General features: G+C 35.9%; 1 protein-coding gene and 1 pseudogene across 3 annotated transcripts; both read right to left on the bottom strand.

The window, feature by feature from the left end:
• Positions 1 to 3391: 3391 nt before the first annotated feature.
• LOC145576113 (protein FAR1-RELATED SEQUENCE 6-like) lies at positions 3392 to 7459 on the bottom strand (annotated as a pseudogene). The gene is made up of 4 exons (XR_014098322.1): positions 7319 to 7459; positions 5521 to 6902; positions 3857 to 5035; positions 3392 to 3767 (listed from the first exon to the last, which is right to left on the bottom strand). The product of XR_014098322.1 is annotated as a protein FAR1-RELATED SEQUENCE 6-like (transcript).
• Positions 7460 to 9409: 1950 nt separating this feature from the next.
• Positions 9410 to 13441, bottom strand: LOC145576112 (uncharacterized). Of its 2 annotated transcripts, none has more exons than XM_081633899.1 (4): positions 13301 to 13422; positions 11832 to 12043; positions 11205 to 11304; positions 9410 to 10152 (listed from the first exon to the last, which is right to left on the bottom strand). In XM_081633899.1, exons 2-4 carry the CDS (start codon positions 12009 to 12011, stop codon positions 9896 to 9898), a joined length of 537 nt encoding a protein of 178 aa, XP_081490025.1. In that variant the 5' UTR covers positions 12012 to 12043; positions 13301 to 13422; the 3' UTR covers positions 9410 to 9895. The 2 variants fall into 2 exon arrangements, with proteins under 2 accessions (XP_081490025.1, XP_081490024.1); XM_081633898.1 differs by having other exon boundaries at positions 9412 to 10152; positions 13287 to 13441.
• Between the last annotated feature and the right edge of the window lie 10257 nt (positions 13442 to 23698).

Below are 23698 nucleotides of genomic sequence, written 5' to 3'. Positions count from 1 at the left end.
GTTTGTAATATGACTTAATTCATATTTTATTTGTATGCTGGTTGAACTAGTAATTCTTGTAATGTGTTGGTAGTGTAATATGTTTATTTGGAATTAGAGTACTAATGATGGAATTCCTTAAATTGTTGGAGCACGAACTGTAGTTCCACACATTTTACATTTCAAACAAAATAAAACCCTAGAAAAACGTAGTTATTTCGTGCGTTAATGTTATATGTAAGCCGACAAAAAAACAATCCTTATATATCAACGATTCTCTATATAGCCGATGACCATCATAATACCATCATAATTCTATAACTATTAGCGAAAAATAGTGAAGTTTGATTTCCCCCTTAAACAACACTTTTAGATTGGAGTGTCTCTAAGTTTTTATTTAACTTGAGAACTTAGGTGTTTCGTCTGATAATCCAAAACGATTAATGATCGTTGTCCTTTAGACCCGTAAAACACAATGGTGCACGAACGCTAGAAGTGAGTAATTACTACAAGTGTTTCAATTTAAATACACTAAGATAGATTAAATTACAACGAAATACATTTATAGAGTGAAGGTTGAACTCCCGCAAATCAAATAAATCACGCACTGTTTTGCGCGTTTTAATGTTTATGCCTCTCTTAGAATGTACTGTGATATATTAAAACTTGAATCACTTTTAGCTCAGTTTTTGGCGGAAAAATTGGGATACCACATGATAGGGAAAAATTTCGACCAGATCTCCTTACCAATTTGCTTGATTTTTTATAGGGGTAGTTGTAGGCTTCAGTAAAAGGCTACTAGTATTAGACTTGGTTAGTGTGTGTTGTCTAATCAATAGTTGATTTGTTTCAATAAAGGGTGTAGTAGTACTAGATTTGTTTCAGTTGTAGTATTAAGATAACTTAACCCCCGTCGATAAAAGTGTCTCATAATTTAGTCACATACTTTTTGTTAGTTTAATTTAGATGTTTGTATTTATGTTAAATTACATATCCTCATTGGTCACACACATAATTTTAGTAACATAATTATATTATTATTATTTTTTGAGCTTATATCTATATTAATTAAACTTAATATTTAATTATTATCACTCTGTACTTGTAAATATTTTAGCAAATTATATTGGAAATAGTAAAGTAATCTTCCCAATTACTTTCTTTCCAACAAACAATCATGTATTAGAAATAAGGCTAATATTCTCAATTACTTTCATTCCAACTTAATATTTACAAATGAGGCTAATAGTCAAGTAATTAAACATATGTATCATATCATCGTTAAAAAAATTTACTATAATATTTGTTCCTTTTGGTACGACATGAAATATGTCAACAAATATTTATTAAGTGAAGTGAATAATAATATATGTAACTAATTTATAATGAAATAATTAGAAACTAAGAATACTTGATTGTTGGAAACTACTAAATTAAACTTAAGTGACAATAAAGAAGTTAATTAAGAAACATTTGAAATAGTATCACCTACCCCCTTAATTACAAAAACATAACCTTGACACAAATTATCTAATAGTTTCAGGATGAATTTAGGGTCAGTTAATTTAAGGGCATGGGCATTTGGTGTGCTAAAAATAAAAAAAATAAAAAATAAATAAATTAAAAAAGCCTCTCAGTTGCTTACAATGGTTCAAATTAACATTTGTAATATTATCAATGTACCCAAATTAGATTGAACTTAAGTGCTCATTTTCTTTGGGTTAAATTGCCCCATTTTTCACCATAACTTTTTACGTGTTGACATTCAATTGGCGAGGTTAGTACACACGTCACCAGCAGCACTATAAAACCACAATCCCACCACAAACCTCAAATACAAAACACAAAACCTAAGTCATTTGCTTGTAAGACACTTGCTCCAGGGCCTAAGACAAGGAAAGAAGAGATGAAAGCTAGGCCATCCCTGCTGACAAACATGGCCAATGCTCCTACACCCCCTAAGTACGAGAGGGGGTCTACATCAGCTTCGCCTGTGGTTGTCGACGACGTTATGATTCCGGCCAAGGAAAAGGATGAGTTTAACCCAGATGATGTTGACTTGAATGGGGTTAACCGTCCATTCCCAGCTGATGTTGTTGTGTTCACTATCATTGTAAGAGGTCGTAGCCCTGGAGATGTCGGAATTCTTTATGACATAAGGAGTGATGAAAACTTTGAGTCCATCTACGAAGATTATGCTTCGAGGATTGATGTTCACTCTTCCAGGATAAGGCTCCATTTTCGTGGATCCATCATCGCGTCTTGGGCTATTGCTGGGGATATCGGAATTCAATCTGGAGATGTGATTTATGTCCGGGGACTGACAATGTATTCCTATAGTAATGTTGTTCTGTTTGTTTATTTATTATGATATATAGTAATGTTTTGTTGTTTATTTATTTTGATAGCCTGGAGTGATCAACACAAACACTCGCATCAAAAGGTTCTTCATCAAGAACACCGGGCATCGTCACAAGGTGAAGCTTAGGGTGCAGGGCAAGTTAGACACCCCGATGAATAGGTTGTTCCACATTTGGGCTCGGAAGATAGGAGCAGATCCAACTACTCTCCTTTTCATGCACGAGGATTGCGAGGTTACGACAGTGGAAACAATCAGAGATGTCAATATCCTCAACGGGGATAAGGTGTATGTACTCCCTAATCGTAGAATTTAAGTGCTTCCGGTGGAGGAAGGTGGTCGGAGTCAATTGTAGCTTCCACTTGGCCTTGTAGTTGTCTTTTGCTTGGCTTTTAGTATTTGTGAATCCTTTTGGTTGGGCTGGGCTTTAGTATTTCTGGATCCTTTAAGTTGGGCTGTAGTATTTGTGAACCCTTTTGGTTGGCTATATTATTTGTCAACCCTTTTGCTTAGGCTTTAGTATTTCTGGATCCTTTTGGTTTGGGCTTTTAGTAGTTTGGTTGGTTGGGCTTTAGTAGTTGTGGGCACTTTTGAGAAGCCTTTTGTGATGGTCCAATTGTTGATGGTAATGTATATCTAGCCCAGTATGTAATATAAGCCCACATCATGTAATATAGGCCAGTATCGGTTTATGTATGTGAAATTGGAAATATGATTTATTCGATGTTGTAGTAGTCAGATCCATAATTACAGAGTTCTTTCTATAGATTTTATATTAATTGAACAAAAACACTAATTGCAAAAATAATACTGTTACATTAACCATTTCCATATTACAATGATAAAATAACAAGGCCATTTCCATTTTTTAAAGGCCATACGTAACATAACAAGGCCATTATTGTGACAAAAAGGCCCAATAAGTCACAATACAATCAAAGTATCAAGTTGTTTTTGGCCCCAATAACTCACATAACCAAAAATTAGGAAATTATAAAAATAACTAACAGATAAGGCGACGAAATCCAGAAAGCAATTAAAGGGAGATACCAGTCAACATACAAGGCTACATTGACGATAAGCAAAGTAAAAGTTGTTACAACCATGAACCAGATTCAAAAGGCTACATTCAGGCTAAGATCACAGTGTTTTCAAATGTTCAAAAATCAAAGGAAAAGTTTAACCACAATGACACTAATAACTCCTACAACTTAGCCATAATGCAGGTGGGCATAAAGACAAGCTTCATTTCATCAGAACTCCATACAGTGATCAGGTGGACATACAAACAAGCTTCATTTCATCAAAACTCCATAGAGTGATCAGAGCCATAAAAGCAATTATCAATATCCGCATCAAAATCTTCAACCATTTCTTCGTCGTTAGCTTCGTCCAACTCCATAAGACGTTGAGAGCGTCGATGTTTCTACTGCCACATCACATCAATCTCCCGTGAGAATATCAACACATCAAATAAAAAAAAGAAACAAAATACCCAACTGCCCGAATTAGTCATACATGTGTTTGTCTTGTCTTTTGCTGGGTTTTGTAACTTGTCTCTGCTAGGCTCTTGTAGCGGGTTACCTTTGGCCTACCACGAGGCTTCTTCTGTGGAATTGGGTCCTTCACAGCTGCTGCGATTGATGATGCCTTGACTACAGATGACGGTGCCTCACCACCATTGCATTTCAACACCTGATTAGACCCTTTTTCTGAAGGTGGCACACCAGTTCTTGGCAGGGTTGGGAGTTTGGCCTGCTTTTCAAGGAAAACTTGCCTGCTTTTTTTCACATTAAGACTTAGCTCTTGAAGACATGAAATCACCATAGCAACAGTTTCAGGATCATTGATGGAGGACGCTTCTTCACAAATTGGTTCAAACTCGTGCATGAGTTTGTAATACTGTCTGACTTGATCTCTTTCAGAAGGGTCATGGAAAGCTACTTTGACCCTTGTATGCTTCCTTGGAACGTCTTTCCTCCACCGATCAAGGACATACTTGCTTGGAATATCAAACACCAGGCTTTGATCAAAGACTCGAATGACATGCTTGCACAAAATACCAAAGGTCTCGAACTTCCGACAATCACAGGAAACCTCCTTCGTCACACTATTAAATAAAACACGCAGAAGTCGACGCCTATCAGTTATCACCTCCTGCCTCTTGCCTTCAGGAATTATCCATACCCTATCCTCAAGTAAATACTCAGTCACATTTTCTTCTACAGTCCGCTCCCCCTTTGAATAAACATACATCATACGTGCACACTCTTTCTGAACCTCCTGGAACTTCACGTCTGTGTAGATTTTCTGGAAGAATCTTTCAAGTTTAAACCCACTAACTAGTCTCCTAATGTATTTACCACATCTAGCATCAGCAGCTAATTCAGACTTCACACGCTTCGCCATAGCCCGTGTGTACTTCTCAGGAAATTCATGAAGCTTTGTGTGCCGATTTAAAAAGCCATCAAAAAAACTATTGATGCTTTCAAGTCTCTGAGTAGTTTTCATTCCGGCCCAGAAGTGCTGCTTCATAAAGGCCGGTATCCACATGTGTCTCTCCTCAAAAGGTCACAAAGCCAGTCATTATCCTCCAATTTGAATTCCTTGATTAATGAATGCCACCGACTCTCAAATTCCTCAACGGTAAAACTCTCATATATAAGAGTTTTCAAAGGGCTTTTAAAATCAACATATCTGCACAAAACTCACAAAATGAAAACACATGGTTTACGTGGAAGACAGATTGGTGCATCAATATTCAGACAAGTACATACAGTATCTCATAGAGTATCTGATGACAGTGAGTACATGTAATATATGGAACACACAGTTTAAAAATACATGTAATATCATAAACTTATTTACATGAAACACACTATGTGCGGAATACATGCTTAACAAAACAACAGATAATGTAACATCATACTCATGTCAGATGAACAAATAAATAGTTTGCAGCAGTATAAATTCAGAAACAATTCAAAAGAGGAAACACAAACTCAGGATACAGCAACAAAAATAACAAACAGAAAATAATAAAACTTAAACTCCAAAAAGTTTTTCAAGGAAAGCAGGGTACTGCAATATACAGCATTATAGCCAGAATACAGAAACTCAAATAAGTTCTTCAATTAACCTATTCTCACATAAGAATACAGTTCATAAAAAAAAAGACTTACTTGTCACATTTCCCTAGCTTATCTGAAAATTTGCCGATAATATGCCAGATACACCACCTGTGACGAGTCGACGACATTATTTCAAATATTGGTTTCCTCATAGCAGTAGCTTGATCTGTCAGTATGGCACCAGGAGGTTTGTTACCCATACAAGACAGCCACTGCTGAAACACCCAAGAGTAGGTCTCTGAAGTCTCATGAGATACAAGTGCACATCCCAACAGGAGAGATTGTCCATGATGATTAACGCCAACAAAGTTGGTAAACGGAAGTTCATACTCGTTTGTAAGGTATGTAGCATCAAAACATACCACATCCCCAAACTCCTCGTACGCCACCCGGCTACGAGCATCAACCCATACCACATCCTTCAATCGGCCATCTTCATCAAGGCGATGTGCATGGAAAAAGTTTTGATTATCGGCTTGAATCCGATCAAAATAGGCCATCATAGCTGCAGCATCCCCACCCTCCATTTTCAGTCGATGCACCGTAGAAACCTCGTGATGAAGGTCTTTAACAGTTGGCATGTTCTCGGGACCCATCTCATAACCCATACAACCATGTATCTGAGTGACTGGAAGCCCTTCCTCTTAATAGTTCATTAATTTCTTGCGCGCATTTGATGTAAAATTCTTCATTCAATACTCCTTCACCAACGTAGACATGGCAGGGCATAGGTCATGCGTATGCTCCAGAACAACTGTTCTCGGTTCCCACTCACCATCACCATTCACACTACCGTATATGCGGGCATTGCATTCACATTTCTTCGACGTTCTTTTGCCACGGCTCAGTTCATCCTCCCCTATAACTCCATTTAAGACATCCCCAGACCCACAAGCTTCCATGGCCTTAGACCTTTTCTTTGCCTCCCTCCGAGCCCTCATATCAGGCGGTCCCCAAAATTCACATCGCCAAGTAGCCCCCCTCCTCTCACCAGTCACCTCAGAAAATGAAGACGACACTCTACTAACACCAAAGCCATGCTGTTCACCATACTCCTTATAGTATGCCTCCGCATCCTGCCATTATTTAAAAACCATCCCAACCCTAGGTGCTTCAACAGTGGTGTACACACTAATCTTGTTCGTGGAAACAATCGTCTCAACAGTCTCAACAGTTTTTAATGGAGAACTAAGCGAAATTAGATTAGGTACGGTGGAGGGGGATGGATGAACATAAGGTGTCAGGCAATTCAAGGATGGAAGATCAGGATTACTACATTCGATATCAGGGCTTTCATGAACAACCACACAACCAGAAGCATTTACAATACCACAAGTATTAGGACTGTCAAGGACTGAACTGTGATCAAGCACAACGATCTCTTGCCCCATGTCAACAAATTCAGCTTCCATTCCAACCAAAAATATAATTATCTACACAGGATAAAGGCATACAACAAACAATTACAAACTAATAATATACAACTACTCACAATTTCATATAGTATTAATACCCACACCATTTCCATAATAACAGTCCCAGAAGAAGGACCATCAACGGTATCGACATTAACACAAGAAACCAGGAAACCTATTATTCACCGTTTTCCACAAATCATAACAAAACAAACAACACAATACCAATAGCTACCATAATTTCAATCAGCCCCAAATTAAGCATTCGATCTAATAATCAACAAAATAAACACAGCTTTTCACATGCATTAAAGAAGAACAAATCCCAAATTAAAGAAGAAGAAATCCGAAACATATAGAACAAATCCAAAGTTAAAGAACAAATCCGAAACTTATAGAAGAAAACCAAAACTAAAGAACAAATCGAAACTGACCGATGGAGAGAGCCGGAAGGATTAAGATCGCCGACGCCAAATCTTCATAAATTTACACAAATTACCAGATCTACAAACACCATCTTCTTCTTCCACTGAGTTTTTCTCTCTCTAGCTTTTGAGTGAGCTTTCTCTCTCCTAACTTTTGGTAAGACAAAAAAAAGAAGAGAATGTAACGGACGTTATTTCACCATCAAAGACAATTTCATAACGGCGCTAATTGTCCAACTCAGCATAACAATTAAAAATGAATATAGTACAGCCAAACTTGCATATAATTGCAACAATGCCACTATATAAACATACTTCGTTTATAGAGGATATAAATGGGGACCGACTCGATAGGAAACTAAGTCAATCATGTGAGATCGATATTAGGAAAAGTAATTGGAGAAGCGAACAAAGGAATATAATAGCACAATTTTTTTTTTTTTTTTGAAGGAATCCGCTTAATATAATGGTGGAGGTTAAGAAATGCTTAAATGAAAAAAAATAAAAGGTCAGGCTAATTTAGTCACGCATGATGGAAAATCATATATGTTTAAACAATTATATAAAATAGTAAAGATTCCACTTTTTTCCATGGAACCTTAGTTCATTAGTGTCATTTATGCTAATAGGTGCACCCAATTACATAGTTTGTGCTGTAAACCGCACCCTTAAAAGGTTGTGCTGCTACACGCACCTTTATCATAGTTGGTGTTGTTGCGACTAATTTTTCCTTTAATATACTTAATATTTTTTTTGTAAAATTATTTCATAAAAATCTAGATGGTTACAAATTTATAACTTTTACATCTCGCTAATGTATCAAAATTAAAGCTATTGTTTAGCAACTTTAATTATTTATTAATAATCACAAATTTTTATGTAACCATCATGAGATTATTTCGTTAGTGTTATAGAGTTACTTGGTCAGTGTTACAAGGGTTATTTCATGAGTGTTATAGGGGTTTACTTGGTCAGAATTACAAGGATTACTCAGTCAGTGATACAAGTTACATTTTACCTTTACAAGCAGACACATAGTGTAGTCAAATGCACACAAAACGCGTTATTTATAATTGTTATTTTTATTTTTATTTTTCCAAAATTAGGCTTAAACTAGTATATAATATGAGCTTAAGTGATATCTTTTTTTTTTTAATCAAATTACAGGTACCCTACAATTTTCGGTTTAAAAAATCTGAGAGCCTCAACTAGAGCATGTTGCAAAACTTGCAACATGTTCTCGATTTTACTTTTCGGAATCGGAATCTCTTGTCTAGGTTCCGGTTCCGAAACATACGTTCCTAATAGGTTCTAGTTTCGCCTCAAGACACTAATTTTTTTTGTTCACCTCTAGTTTAATATGTTAAAGTATTATCATAAAAATCATTCATGGGTTATAGCGAGGAAGAGAGAGAGTATTTAAACTTTGAAATGATTTCTCAAAACACTCACTAACGATTTATTACCAATTTAGTACTTAAAAGAAATGAAGGTTCATACAGGTTAAGAGGGAGAGCGAAAAAAGGGTAAAAAAAAAAAAAAAAGAAAAAGCAAATCTCACTTGGAAATACAATTAATCATTTTTTTAGTTTGTATTTGTTTATCATGTTGATTATCTTGGAAAACTAGCTTGAAAATACACTTCTCGTTGCTTGAATCATTCAAAGTTCATCATCGATTGTAGTTTAGAGATTTTCTACCATAATTTAGATTATTGTGACCGTACATGTTTTAACATTGCATTACTTTGACCATAAATGAATACATAATTATTTATGCTCCCTTACGTTGATTGGATAGTGGCGCGGCGTGTGCTATGGAGATTCATCATAGGTAAAATTTGCTATCTGATTCAATATACACTTGAAGTAATTTAATACTCATTGAAAAGGTATACTTCATATACGGTGATGAGAGTTTTCTGGACTTGGTGAGTACATAAGATTTATTGAAGATGATCACCCAAACAATAAAGTTTGAGCAAGGGGATGAAGTTCAAAAGAATTAGGGCTAGAGGATGAAGAACACTTTGAATCACACATAATAATGTGGTCAGCTCAAGATTGTTGACAAGTTCAATATTTGGCCGGAATATGGTGGAAGACGAGAGAGAGAGAGAAAAAAAAAAAAAAAAAACTCTGGTGGGAAATCATCCCAAAGTTTAATTTCTAATACATTTATGGGGCAAGCTAGAAACCTTGAATATATTGAGTACATTCTTCGGGGTAGGGCTGCTTTCTTAACCTTTCCTCTAATGAAAAAGGTCTATAGTGGGATTCGCAAATGGTGCTGACTCTTGTTGCTTCATCTAGTTCTGTTTGAAGTTCTGCATTAGTGTTTCAGAGATGAAGTCAATCAACATCGTGCTGCATTTTTCCATTCCCAAAGATATATTCTTCACTAACTGGTGACAGTCACAACTAAATGGTAATCATCAATCATCTATGATTGGATTATTACTTGATAAAAATCAGCATCAGAAGTATGAGAAGTAAGCCATACATGTGCTATTAAAAGAATCAGATTTCAGTCTAATTAAGCACTGACAAATTTTAAATTGTTGGAGGATCAAGTAATGTGTTTTTGTTAATCTTCTGGGAAACCTAAAAACTTGTTTATAAGCTTTGCAACCGGTTTAGCATCACCAGCAGAATATGGAAGAAGAGATTCTAAATCCATACTTGTAATAGTCTTATAAAGGGTTTGAGGGTGTGCACAGAACAAGTGTTTCCTCTCTGCTAATTCTTCTGCCAGTTCTTCTTGATGGTTATCCATCAAATCCTCATTCACCACGACAATTAAAGACTTATGCTGCCGTAATGTCTCAAAAATGCTGCCTGATCCTGTAAGACAACCAGTAATATTTGCATTATCTTGGACAAATTGTGTCCTAGTAGATCATGCTATGGTAAACAAAACATACATCAACTCTCACTGGCTTTTGTTAATTTGACAGTGATAATAGCTAAGGTGTCTTTCACCTACGGACATTAATCTCATTAAATTTCACTACTTTGTTCCAGCACATATTTTCTCAAGGAAATTCAACAATCAACCTCTTACAAGTTTAGACCAGATAGGAGCAATGTGGCATACATCTAAGTTCCCACAGCATGCTGAGGCCTACGACAGAAATACATAGAGTGGGTGTTTATTGATTGATACAATTACTCTAGTAACAAGAGCAATCAGCAGACCAAGCAACTAATTTTCAAGTAAAGATACCCCGGCCACAGAAAGGTTCAAAGTGAGCAGGGTGAATAATGCAGTAAAACATGCTTTAGCAGGCACCTTAAGCATAATTCAGTCATCATAAGATAAATAGAAATCAAAGCCAAACCTTACTTTCTCTCCCCAACACAACTTATCAAATAGTCATTAGGAGAAGTACACACCCAATCATCTAAACTCTAATTTAATTACAGAATTGGACCATCATAAGGTAGGGAATAGTAAAAAACATTGATCAGATATTGTATAAATGTATAAAGGTCATCAAAAGGGATACAATAATTGCCGGGGGGAACCATGAGACCTTTAGGATCTTTGAAGGCTTAAAGCTATACTTGTCAAAAATGAGACAACCCAAAACAATCCTAAATATTAGGCTTTTGAAAACATTTGTTTCACCAGAAACCTGAAAGGGTCTGCTAAAGACTTTTACGAAATGGTGAGCTGAGATTCACTCAACCGGAACCTGAAATTACCCAAGCTGAAACTAATCTAACCAACTCATCGGGCAAGTCACTGGTAGAGTCTCCTAAAATATACTTGCAGAAAACCAACAAACTTTCAAGTTTTGATAGTAATTATGCTCAGAAATTTCATACTCTACTTCTGGCCTAGAATTTAATCACTATCAAAGAAAACAATTTAGCAACCAATTTACAGATACCTGCATGACTTATGACAAGAGAAGCTGATGAAAGGCTCTCTGCAATACTAGACGAAAACGTGAAGTATTCAACGGCTAGGGACCCATCGTCACCAGTTGACTACATGCAGAGAAAAACAAAAGTCAGACCCTACATCAAGTAAAGAGTTCAAGCAGTAGTATGACTGATGCCATTGTAACTTATACAATTAATTTAGTTACAATTTTGAAATGCACTAATGCAGACCGGACATAGACCCAAAACAAGATTCTATCCTTATTTTTGTCAACATGAATTCTCAGATACCTTAAGGTTACATTTACTAGTGTATCCTTATTTACAATAAAAAGCCTAGCATACAATGGCAAAATCCCACAGTATGGAATCAAATATGATGTGCAACAGGCAATTACTTTATTTAGAAAGTTACATAAATTAGATGTTAGCACTATCACACCTCACTTGCTATTGATGGAAATCATGTTTGATGCTCAACAGGCAGTTTATTAATGCAAGCTCCAATAAGAAACCAACTAAAGATTATTTCCTCTTTCGTTATCACCAATTTTAACGCCATAAAGAATAATGCCATGCTCTAAAACATCACACACAAGTTCAGGTGGCAACAAGGCCAACATTCAAAATACCCTGGCAGGGATGTAAGACCCACGACCGATTTGAATCAGGAGGTGTGTATACCCTTTTGCATATAATTCTTGCTTGACTTCAGGAGTGTCCACTGCTTTGACAAGAGCATCAAATAGAGTAGTTCCAACGGTGACAAAAACTGTTCTCTTAGAATTCTTATTACCATCTGCACTTTCCATTTCCACGGCGTATACACGTCCAAATTTCACAGCTGTTCACATACAGGTTCACTTATCAAACTTAAGAAGAAAAAAACATGAATATGAGGCTATATAGCTCAAGAACGACCAATGAATCCACCAGTCCACATTTATGGCTACAATGCAAATCCTTTCACAACACTTAAAACGGATAATTAAGTAAAGTTCACATAGATATTAGGTAGAAGACCACCAACAATGGCAATTCCATATACACATATATCACTGTGCATCCTAATAACTCAAACTAGTTTCACACTTTCACTAACAAAAGAAAACATCAATACAGTTAACAAACTTCTAAGTCACATTTTATCCAGAGTCACAAAAATCGGCATGTAGCCAACTACGCTTGCAGTGCATAAATATGCCACTTCCGTCACTTAAAATGAAGTCCCAATCTAAGCCATTACTACCTACAATGAGTCAATGATTACGAAATACGAAGTACCTTTTTAACATTATCTAAATAATACTTTGTACTTCACACGTGGCGTCACACAAACATGTTCATGATATAAGTAAATTCAACCCAAACACATTGTTAATTGAGAATTGATAACATCACCCTCATACCAAATCACAACAGATTCTTATAATATACTGTAGACCTCAGATAATTTACTACGTCTTCAGTCCTCGAGAATCCTCTTCTCTTCTTAGTAACCTTAAACTCATACACTACATGACTAAAATGCTAAATCCAACATCTTCCACTGCTTGTATAATTTCCTCAATTTTAAATGTTCTTCATTGTCGAAACAATTAAACAAACTAATCATCAAATTTTCGTTCCTTTTAAGTCAAAAGTTTCATTCTCGACTTCTACCCTACTTAAAATTCCTTCACAACTCAACACCTGCAATCGTCTTCTTCGCGACTGTAATTCATCACCAGTACACTCAAACGCAACACTCAAAGATGCCTCACTTGGAAACAAAATTCTTCATCAATGTGTAATATATCCACTCAAAACTCTCATCAATTCATTCACCAATCCACTTAAAACACTTCAAATTTCACAAATATTCGCCTAATTCAAAACTGATCTCGTTTTTCAATCCACCTCTCATTCACTCAATCAATTTTACTAAAATTCCATCAATTCCACAAAACACAAACAAACATCACCAACAACACACAAATTACAACACCAGAAATTAATCATTACAGAAATCCTAACATCAGACACTGCACAGAAAAATTTTCCAGGAATTAAAAAAAAAAAAAAACAGATCGAACATCCAAAAATACCTGAGTTTTTTCACCTGAAAATCGGATCCACCAAACCTCGCTCCGTCTTCCTCCTTCCGCCTTTTCTAGAGAGAGAAACACACACAGTAGAGAGAGAAAGGGCCAAAGCGGTTGAGGAGACTCAGGGTAGGGACTTGTTGCTGACAGCCTGTAAATCTGTAATCAACTGTTTTCATTTCGGATCCGAACCTATTTGGTTCGGGTTTTATTGGATCCGAATCTTGCTGATTCGGTTTGGTGAGGGTATTTTCGTCATTTGAGGAGGGGTTTCTGGGTGCTGAATAGGGATGGCAATGGATCGGATTCGGATCGGGTGGAGCTTCACCCGCATCCATCCATTACTCTAATCACTCCATCCACATCCATCCGTCATCCGCTTCACCCATCATCCAAATCCGTCCGTCCATCATCCGCGGATGAAACGGGTGGAGCGGATGACTAATGGATGAGTATTAAAGTGGAAAAAAACTCACATAAACTCTAATTTTCGGTTATTTGTACAATAATTTTTTTATTTTATTAATACAAAATGAAACAATAACAATATATTGTTTGAAAAATTAATTTGCAACAAAAAAATAAGTAATTTTCTTGCACATTTCATATTTTATTATTAAAATTCTTAGATTAAAAAATATAATATATGTTAAACGGGTGGGTGGATGGTTAGCGGGTGAAAAAAGTATCATCCACATCCGATCCGATCCATCACCCGCTTCATCCGTCACCCGCTTCTCATCCATTTAATTCGGGTTTTCGTCCATTTATTTATAGCGGGTGGAGCGGGTTCGTGGATATCCACTTAATATTGCCATCCCTAGTGCTGAAGCTAGTTGTTTTGATTTGGTGAGGGGTGCTTTTGTAATTTTAAGTGATTTTAACAGCTTGTGCTATGGTGTGTTGCGTCCAATTATGAGTTGACACGTCATTTTGTTGGGCCTTCCTGTTTCCCTCGCTTCCTTCACAAATCCTCTCATTGGCAGGCAATATTTATTTAATTTTCCTTCTTTTTGTTGACAATTAGGGATGTTAACGGGACGGGACGGATGTTGGTTTTTCCTATCCCCATCACCGCCTAATATTTTCATCTCCATCCTTGCGGCGGGTTTAAAATTCATCCCATCCCCGTTCCGGCGGGTATAACTCCAAAATCATCCCCACCCCAACCTCCACTTGGATATCCACCCCACCTAATCCCCATGCCCAAGACCCACCTAATCTTCACATCTCAAATACACAATCTTACGTAATTAATACGGATTGCAAAAAAAAAAAAAATATATTCTTAATATTACGCACGTTTTTGTGTTATAATATAATGTAGTACAAAGTATTATAATTAATTTTTTATTTCACGTTATTATTTTATAAAATAGTATAAAAATATATAACTTTGTTTTTAAAAACATATAGATGTGGGGATGGGGCGGGTACAACTTAAAATCCACCCCCGCCACATCACCCATGGCTGATATGGTTTTTATTAGAGCTGTCAAAAGTTGACCCGACCCGAAATACCGACCCTAACCCGAACCCGTCTGAACCCGAAAAAAATGGTGACCCGAACCCGACCTAACCCGATTCGAAACCAACCCTAGACCCGAGTTGACCTGAGTATTTGAGACCCGAACCCGACCATGAACCGACCTAAAGAGGACCCGACCCGAATGTGACCCATAAATTATTGACCTGAATCGAACCCGACTTGAACCCGAGAATGACCCAAACCCGATTTACCCCATCAAAACCCGAATTCACCCCGACCTGTTACTAACCCGACCCGAGTTCAACCCGACCCGTTCCTAACCCGACTCGAATTTAAACCTGACCTGTTACAAACCCGACCCAAAATCAACCCGACTTGTTATTGACCCGACCCAAATTCAACCCGACTTGTTATTGACCCGACTCGAATTTAAAATCGACTTATTACTGACCCGAATTTTAGGATTTAGGAATTTTTAGGATAAAAAGAGTACTCCGTATTGACTATTGAGTTTCAGGCTTTTTTTCAATTTATTAACATGGATTCCAATTATAAAGCAAAAGTGGCCTTTCTCATCTTACTTGACTTATCTCTTACATAATCCTCGTCAAAGAAAAACTGAACTGGACAGCAGCCAAAAATAAAATAAAATAAAATAAAAAAACAAAAAAACAAAAGTGGCCTTTTTTATTATTATTATTTTTTTTAAGGGAATTCAAATTTTATTATTCACATGTCTATTTAATATTTTTTTTTTAGAAAATGTTTTAAATTACGTAATTTAATTTAAATAAATTAAAAAAATTAAAAAAAATGTAACTGGACCCAATATGACCCGACCTGATATCAAACTTAAACCCTATTAATCCAATATTTGATACCCGAATACGAACATGACCCGACTTGATTATTATAACCCGAGAATAAAAAGACTTGAAAAGGACCAATCTAATTATAACTCGAAAATTTTTGACTTGAACCACACCCGAGACCGACTTGGAAATGACCCGACATGATTATAACCCGCAAATTATTGACTTGCCAATTTGAACTCGAGAATGACCAGACAAGTTTAAATGACCCAGCTTGATTGTAACCCGCAAATTATTAACTAAACCCGACTTGAACCCAAGAATGACCCGACTTAGAAATGACCAGATTATATCCCGCAAGTTTTTGACTTGAACCGAACCCGACCCGAACCCGAGAATGACCCGACTTAATTATAGCCCGCAAATTATTGACTTGAATAGAACCCGACTCAAACCCGATAATGACCCGACTTGATTATGACCCGCAAATTATTGACTTGAACCGAACCCAACTCAAACCCGATAATGACCCGACCTGATTATAACCCGAAAATAATTGACTTGAACCGAACCCGACTCGAACCCTAACACGACCCTAACTCATTTAAACCCGAAAAAACCCGAATTTAACCCGACTTGTTTTTCACCCGACCCGAATGTAACCCGACCTTTTATTGACCCGACTTAAACCCGACCCGAACCCAAAAAGATGTATGACCCGACGTGACCCGACTCAAGCATGACCCAACCCGAACCCGACCCACATAGATCCTAACATTAACCCGTATTGACCCGACCCGAGATGACCCGACCCACACAAACCCGACTCAAACCCGACCCATTTACCCGAATTGACAGCTCTAGTTTTTATCCCCATCTCCGCCCTACCACCCGCCAAACCGAGACCCATCCGGTGGGGATGGAGCGGGTCTCCTACTTGACCCGCCCCACTGACATCCCTATTGACATTTACTTTAATAATACAAATTCTTATACGTGTGTGGTTAGTTCATAAGGTTACAAATATTTTATTAGTGTAATAGGGTTACTTATGGTACGTTCTATTCACTTAATTTTTACTTATCTGAACTTATTAGATTTTATTTGAACTTATCATATTTTATCGTAACTTATCTGAACTTGTCTGATTTTACTTGTTCTTATCTTAACATATTAACCCTATACCAGGTACAGTAATATTAATGTACATTGAAGTAATTTTTGTTAAATTTAGGGTAACTTTTATCTTTATAGTATATCCGATTTTTTTTTTTATAAAATATTTGTCTAAATTAAACTTGGGTAGTCCTGATTAACCCTTATATGAACTTATCTAAACTTATTTTTTTTAAACTTATCTTATCTGAAGTATTTTGAATCTATTAAGTCTTATATGAACTTATTTTTCCTTAAATAAGTGAGAATAAAGTGAATAGAACAGGGCCTTAGTTGGAATTACGTTGTTTTTAATACTTTATCCTTTGAGTTGTTGTTTGGGTGATTTTTTTAGTTTTTCTTTTTTATTTTAGAAAAACAAGAGATAGATTTATACTCCTTTTGGAAGATGAAGGGATTTTGGAGAGTTCATTGTCAATAAAAAAGGATTTGTTGTAAAATAGCGATAGTAATTGGATATGAAATAGACAAAGTTATGACTTATGAGGCACCTTATTAAGTTATTGCCCTTGAGATTTTACCAACAAAGAGTAATTACACTATATTTGCTACGCTTTATTCACCTGATTTTTAGGTTATCAGAACTAATATGAATTTATCTTTAACTTATTAGATTTCATTAGAAATTAGTGATAAATTGACTTTAGATGACTCGTAACTTTTTAATTGAATTTGATATCTTTGTCTTAAATTATTAAAAATAAGCTGAGTTAAACAAGATCTTATATTCATATTGAAAAATTTTAAATGGGCCATATTGGTCCATCGTTATTGCTTAAAAAAAATAGAATCTAATAGTCATACTTATGCTTCATATTTAAACAAACATTTTCATTAATTTTTTTAAGCATAATCTTAACTTTGAGAAGATTTTCTGAGAACACTCACTAACGAGTAATGATTTATCACCAATTCAATAGGTAAAAGATAAAAAGAAGGTGGATCATAAAGGTTAAAAAGGGAGAACAAAAAGGGTAAAATAATAATAAAAAAAATAAAAGTTATTATATTATATTTGTTTATCATGTTATTACTCCGTATCTTGCAAAATTAGCTTAGAAATACGCTTTCCATTGCTTAAATCATTCAAAGTTGATAATGGCTTGTAGTTTAGAGATTCTACAAATAAAGATTTAGTATAATCGATTTTTCTTATGATTAAAATGTTACTATAAATAACAAACGATCAATTTTATTTTTATTTATTTATTTATTTATTTTAGGGAAATTCTACGTGGCGGCCTCCAACTTTTACAAATTCTATATGGTGTTAAAAAAAAAAACACATAATCTCTAGTGAACCCAAAGTTTCATTAAACTCTATTTAGTGGCCAAATCTCACTTAGAATCGGTTAACCACTCACTAATGCTGACTTTATTAACTCTAATTTATGAATTTACTAACATACCCCTATTTCTAATCCTTTCCTCTTATTTCATTAATGTTGACTATATTTCACGCACTGTGATCTCTCTGTTCATCTTCTTCCACTGCCCTATTATTTCATATACACGTTCATCTTCTTCCCTAAAATTCAAAGTGCAATCTATAACAACACTTCAAACTTGTTGAAATTGAGCAAATTTTAAGAACGTAAATTGATTATTTACAGATTTTGCACAAAGTTCTCTCTGTTTTGTGTTGTATTTTTTGGCAATTTTGCGATTGAGTATTCAAATTGACGGCTAGGGTTTGCTGTTGGATTCATTGCAAAATAACGGTTTGCGACTGAACATTAATGTGGTAAACATCTTCCAGGTAATCAGTTGAAGATATTTTCAATAAATTTTGAATTTTGCTCATATATGCATGCTAAATTATCTGGTTACTCTGTTTTTTTTTTTTAATTTTTTTAAATTTTTTTTTTGTGCGATTTGCAGCATTTTTTTGGTTTTTTTTTTGTACGATTTGCAGCTAGCTTAGTTTTGAGAATTTTATTGAGCATTCCCTTGATTTATTTGGAATTTTTGTGTGTTTGGTTTAATGTTGCAGAATGGACTTAATTGTGTTAAAATTTCAAACGGCAGAGAATGTGGTTGATATTAATGTTGATGATGTTGATAAAGTAATGTGGATTGATTTGATTATTGAGTATGAGGAATTGTTTAGGAAAAATGCGTATATGATGCCTAAATATCCTAGTTTCCATTACTGTTATAATAAGAAGGATGTTAAAATTACTAGTGACAGTGATTTAATGTCTATGTTAGATAGAATAGGAGGAAGTAAGAAAGTGATTACAATGTATGTGGGTTCAGTTGAAACACCTTCTGAATGTGTAGTTGCAGCTAGGAATCTTAAAGAGTCATTGAAAAACAAACCCAATATGCATTATGGTCTAAGTCCACCTAAGAAAAACAACCAAAGCTTTGATGTTGGGACTAGTGACATGCCTGATGTTAGTCCACCTAGGTTAAATGAAACACTTATAGACAATTGAGAAAGAATGGAAGAGGAAGCGAGTGGATGTAAGACACTTAAAAAGAAGGGAAAGGGGGGAGGGGGCAATCCTAAGCCTAGGGTTAAGTTACCTGTTCAAAGGAGTTTACCTACTAATGAGCCACTTACTCTAGCTGACACTACTACTTTTTCCAATGCTCCTTTGCTTGAAAAAACTATCCTGAATCCAACCTCATCAAACAACACAGCCTTGATTGTTCATAAAATACCTAAGACTACTGCTGCTAGGAAGGGCTTGATGAACAAACCATATGAAAAAGAGGCACAAGTGATTACTGAAGAGGAGTTTAATAGGAGGTTTGAGCATAGAGAAACTTTACGGCCAGAAATGAATGCTAACACTGGAGATGAAGATTTAGACATAGATTTTGAAAGAGGTGGTGTCTTAGATGAAGAAGATCAGGAATTTGGTGAGATCATTGACAATTATGATGCTTATGCATATGATGTATGGCAAACTGAACTACTTGATGATGACACTTATGTCAGTAAAATGTACAAGAATGGAGAATTTGCTGAAAATGTTGAGTTTGGAAGTATTGTTCTAAAACCATGGATGATATTTACTGATAAAGCACATTTCCTATCTGTTCTAAGAGATTACTGTATACAATCTGGGTTTGCCATTGTAGTGGATAGATCTAGTCCAGCTAGATTCACTGCTCAGTGCTTGGAATTGAACTGTAATTGGAGGATACATTCAAGTGTACTCCCTGATGGCACTACTTGGGCCATAAAGAGTATAAAAGATCAAGAGCACAGTTGTAGGGGTTTGGATGAGAGGAATCCTTTAGTTAATGTGAAATGGGCTGCAAGTAAGCTAATTGATGATATAAGGGCAAACAATGATATAACTGGGAAAACTTTGAATGACTTGTTGTGGACCAGGTATGGGGTGCAGATGGCCACTAGTACTCTCTATAAAATGAGGAGTATTGCTCTTAGGGAGATCAATGGTGGGCATGATGAGTCTTATGGCCATCTTCCTAGGTACTGTGAAATGGTTAAGCAAACTAATCCTGGTTCAGCAGCTATCTGTGCATGGAGAAAGAATGATCCCCAACTGTCACTCACTTTCTCTAGCATTTTCATATCATTCAAGGGAGCAATAGATGGGCTTGGTGCAAGTTGTAGAAGTTTGATTGGGGTTGATGGTGCTCACTTGAAAGGGAACTATGGAGGGGTTTTGCTATCTGCAGTGGCTATAGATGCAAATAATGAGCTACATCCATTTGCATGGGCTATAGTTTCAGTTGAAGATGGGGAGAACTGGAAGTTTTTCATTTGGCATTTGAAGCAAATCTTGAAAGACTTAAATAGAGGGGATGATTGGTGCATTATATCTGACAGGCAAAAGGTAAGTGTCTCATATGTTGGCTTAATTTCAGGAAGTATACTCTACTAGTGTTAATTTCTTCATTATGTGTTCTTGTAGGGAATAGATCTTGCTTTAACTGAGCTATGGCCAAAAGTAGGGATGAGGTATTGCTGCAAGCACTTAGCTAAAAACTGGAAATCAGCTTTTCCAGGACCCTTGATGCACTCCTTATTTTGGTTGGCATGCAGTGCTACTTCAACATTCACCTTTAAAAAGGCTATGGAAAGAATTCAGAAGACAAACCACTTGGCACTAATATGGTTAGCTAATCTAGGAGATCAAGAGAGGTGGTCAAGACACAAGTTTGACCCAAAGATATGCACAGATGAGAATAAAACAAACTTTGTGGAGAGTTTCAATGCCACTTTAGGAGTGGACAGATGCAGACCTGTTCTGACTCTTTTGGAAGGTAAAAATTTATGTCTTTCTTAATCCTTATAATTATTTTTGTAAATATAACTTGGTTCTTATGTTGAATTGTATGCTTGGTTATATGTGGTTTTTGCAGGCATACGAAGAATGTGTATGGTAAGGATGTCAAGTAGAAGACAGAAATGTAAAGATTGGAATGATTCTGATCCATGTCCTACCATTGTAAGGAGAATCCAAATGCTGATCAATGCTTCTAGAACTTGCAAGGCATTCCAGAGTAAAGAGGGAGAATATGAAATAAGAGAGGGTAAGTCAATGCTCCCGGTGTCACTCAATAATAGAAGTTGTATATGTGGGGCTTGGCAAATTTCAGGCATCCCTTGTAGGCATGCATTAAGGGCTATACTAGCTGCAGGACATGATCCTCATAAGTATGTTAGCACATGGTACTCAGTTGCAGCCTACAAACAATGTTATTCACATGCCATCAACTCAATTCCAGACATTGAGCATTGGCCAGAAATTGACCAGCCAACAATTCAAGCTCCTACAATGAGGAGAGGAATAGGAAGACCATCAAGACAGAGAAGAAGAGCTGATGATGAACCAGATAAAGAAAATAGGTCAACCACAGTCAAATGCTCACTCTGTAAATCATATGGCCATAACAAGCAAACATGCAAAGGTGGTATGACGGCAAAGGAGAAAGCATCACACGGTACCGAGAAAAAACAAAAGACATCTGACAGCGACCAGATCACATTTTACATAGGCTGTTTAGATGAAGTTGTATGGATTTAAGACATCTGACATAAAAGCTGTTCCAGACACTGAATGGCCCATCCTTTCTACATAAATTCAGCTTGATGTTCGGTCAGCTACTAGTTGGGTTCCTCCGTCGAGTAATGTAGTCAAAGTGAATGTTGATGCTCACATAATGAGTGGTGTAGGAGTGAGTTTGGGGGTGGTTATAAGGGATGCAGAGGGGGCTCTGCTGGTTGTTGCTGTTAAGAAAACCACCAACTGTTGGCAGCCAAATCTGGCAGAAGCTGCTGCTGCTAGATTTGGGGTGGAATTGGCTGTGAGAATGGGCTACACTAAGATATGCCTTTTATATACAATCCATTTGCTTTACTCTAATATATGCCATGGGTAGGAATATTAGCATCAACTTTGATCACTCTAGGAGTGTTATGTAGGCTATACGGGGCTTGAACCCACACCATGTACACTACTGTACATTGCTCTACCCGTTGAGCTAATAGCCTTGAAAAATAATCTAATTTTTAGTTCTTTTTTTTATTTTTTTTTATTTTTTTTTTTTTTTTTTTTTTTTGCAAATGAACCTCACAGGGCATTACATTGTTAACAACAAAGTAAAGGAGCATAATATATACATTAAAGTACAAAAATATATACAAAACCAAGTAGTGAAGTATCTGGATACAAACAAGATATCATTGTTCTTTGGTGATCTCTGCACCAAAGCATACAAGAAACATGCCAATTGGAGCTAAAAGCGGTCTGTTATTCATAGATTGTCTAGGAGCATCCTACTCCATCTCAATTTTCTCTGCAGAAAACATATTCAAGGTCCAAAATCTTTGCATACATTTTAACTGAAATTCAGCTGATAAACTTCGATAGCAAATTCTTGTTTGAGTCACTTAATTTATCAGAAGACAAGAGGCCAACAAACAATGACAAAGTGTCTGCATCAGCTTCAAATCTTTTCCCAACCATAAGATCACAATAGTATAATGCATTTGACAAGTCATTATTGAGTATATAACCTCTAATGATCGTATTATAGGTTCGATCACAATATGTTGATGGCTAATTTATTTCCAAAGAGGTACCTACTGCATGACCAATGACCATTTTACCCCAAAAAACACTGGATAAGTCATTGATAGCATGGACTATAACTCTTTGAAAATATACTTATCCATAGTCCATAAGATTATAAATCAAAGTCAAGAGTTCCCATCACCCAAATTTTTCAAAATAGAGTATTATAAAGAGTAATTGATATCTTGCTTATACTATCATAGAAGATGGGTAACAACCATGAGCTTCATCAATCAAGCGCTTGAAGTCTTCTGGTGTGCCATAACGACTGCTTACAGCATACATGTTGGTAACATGTATCAACATTCAAATAAGCTACTAAAGTACTGCAAAGAATAAATAAAAATAAATTAAAAAAAAAACATACTTTGAATTGTTTTTCTTCATACATTAGTCTCCAAAGAGAAAAGGAGGCATATAGAACTTGAAATGATACAAAGCGTTTGGGTTGAGGATTCTTTTTTAAAGGTTAAATACTATCATTAATCTAAAGAGCAACTCCACATTCTAATAGCTTCATAATACATAAAAGTATCTATATGCAAGTCCGGGGGCAACTATCTTAATCTAATTTTTAGTTCTTGACATGAGCATAATTCCTTAACTTCCAACATAATTCCCCTAAACAATAAATTAGTTACAAAAATCCAGCATCTTTAATAAAATCATGTAATTAATCTACTCAAAAATCAAGCAAAGTAACATGATATGAAAGAGAATTTCACCAGTACATTAAGCTACACCAATCCAAGCAAAAAAAAATAAAAATCCCAGAAATCATTACAAAAAAGGGCAATTGAATTTCACAAATTGCAGTTTAATAGAATCAATAAAATTAAACTACACCAAATCAAGCAGAAACCAGAAATTACCCAA

Source organism: Chenopodium album, chromosome 13, assembly GCF_948465745.1.
Source record: "Chenopodium album chromosome 13, dcCheAlbu1.1, whole genome shotgun sequence".
Lineage (NCBI taxonomy): Eukaryota > Viridiplantae > Streptophyta > Magnoliopsida > Caryophyllales > Amaranthaceae > Chenopodium > Chenopodium album.
This window is presented reverse-complemented; position numbering and strand designations above follow the sequence as displayed.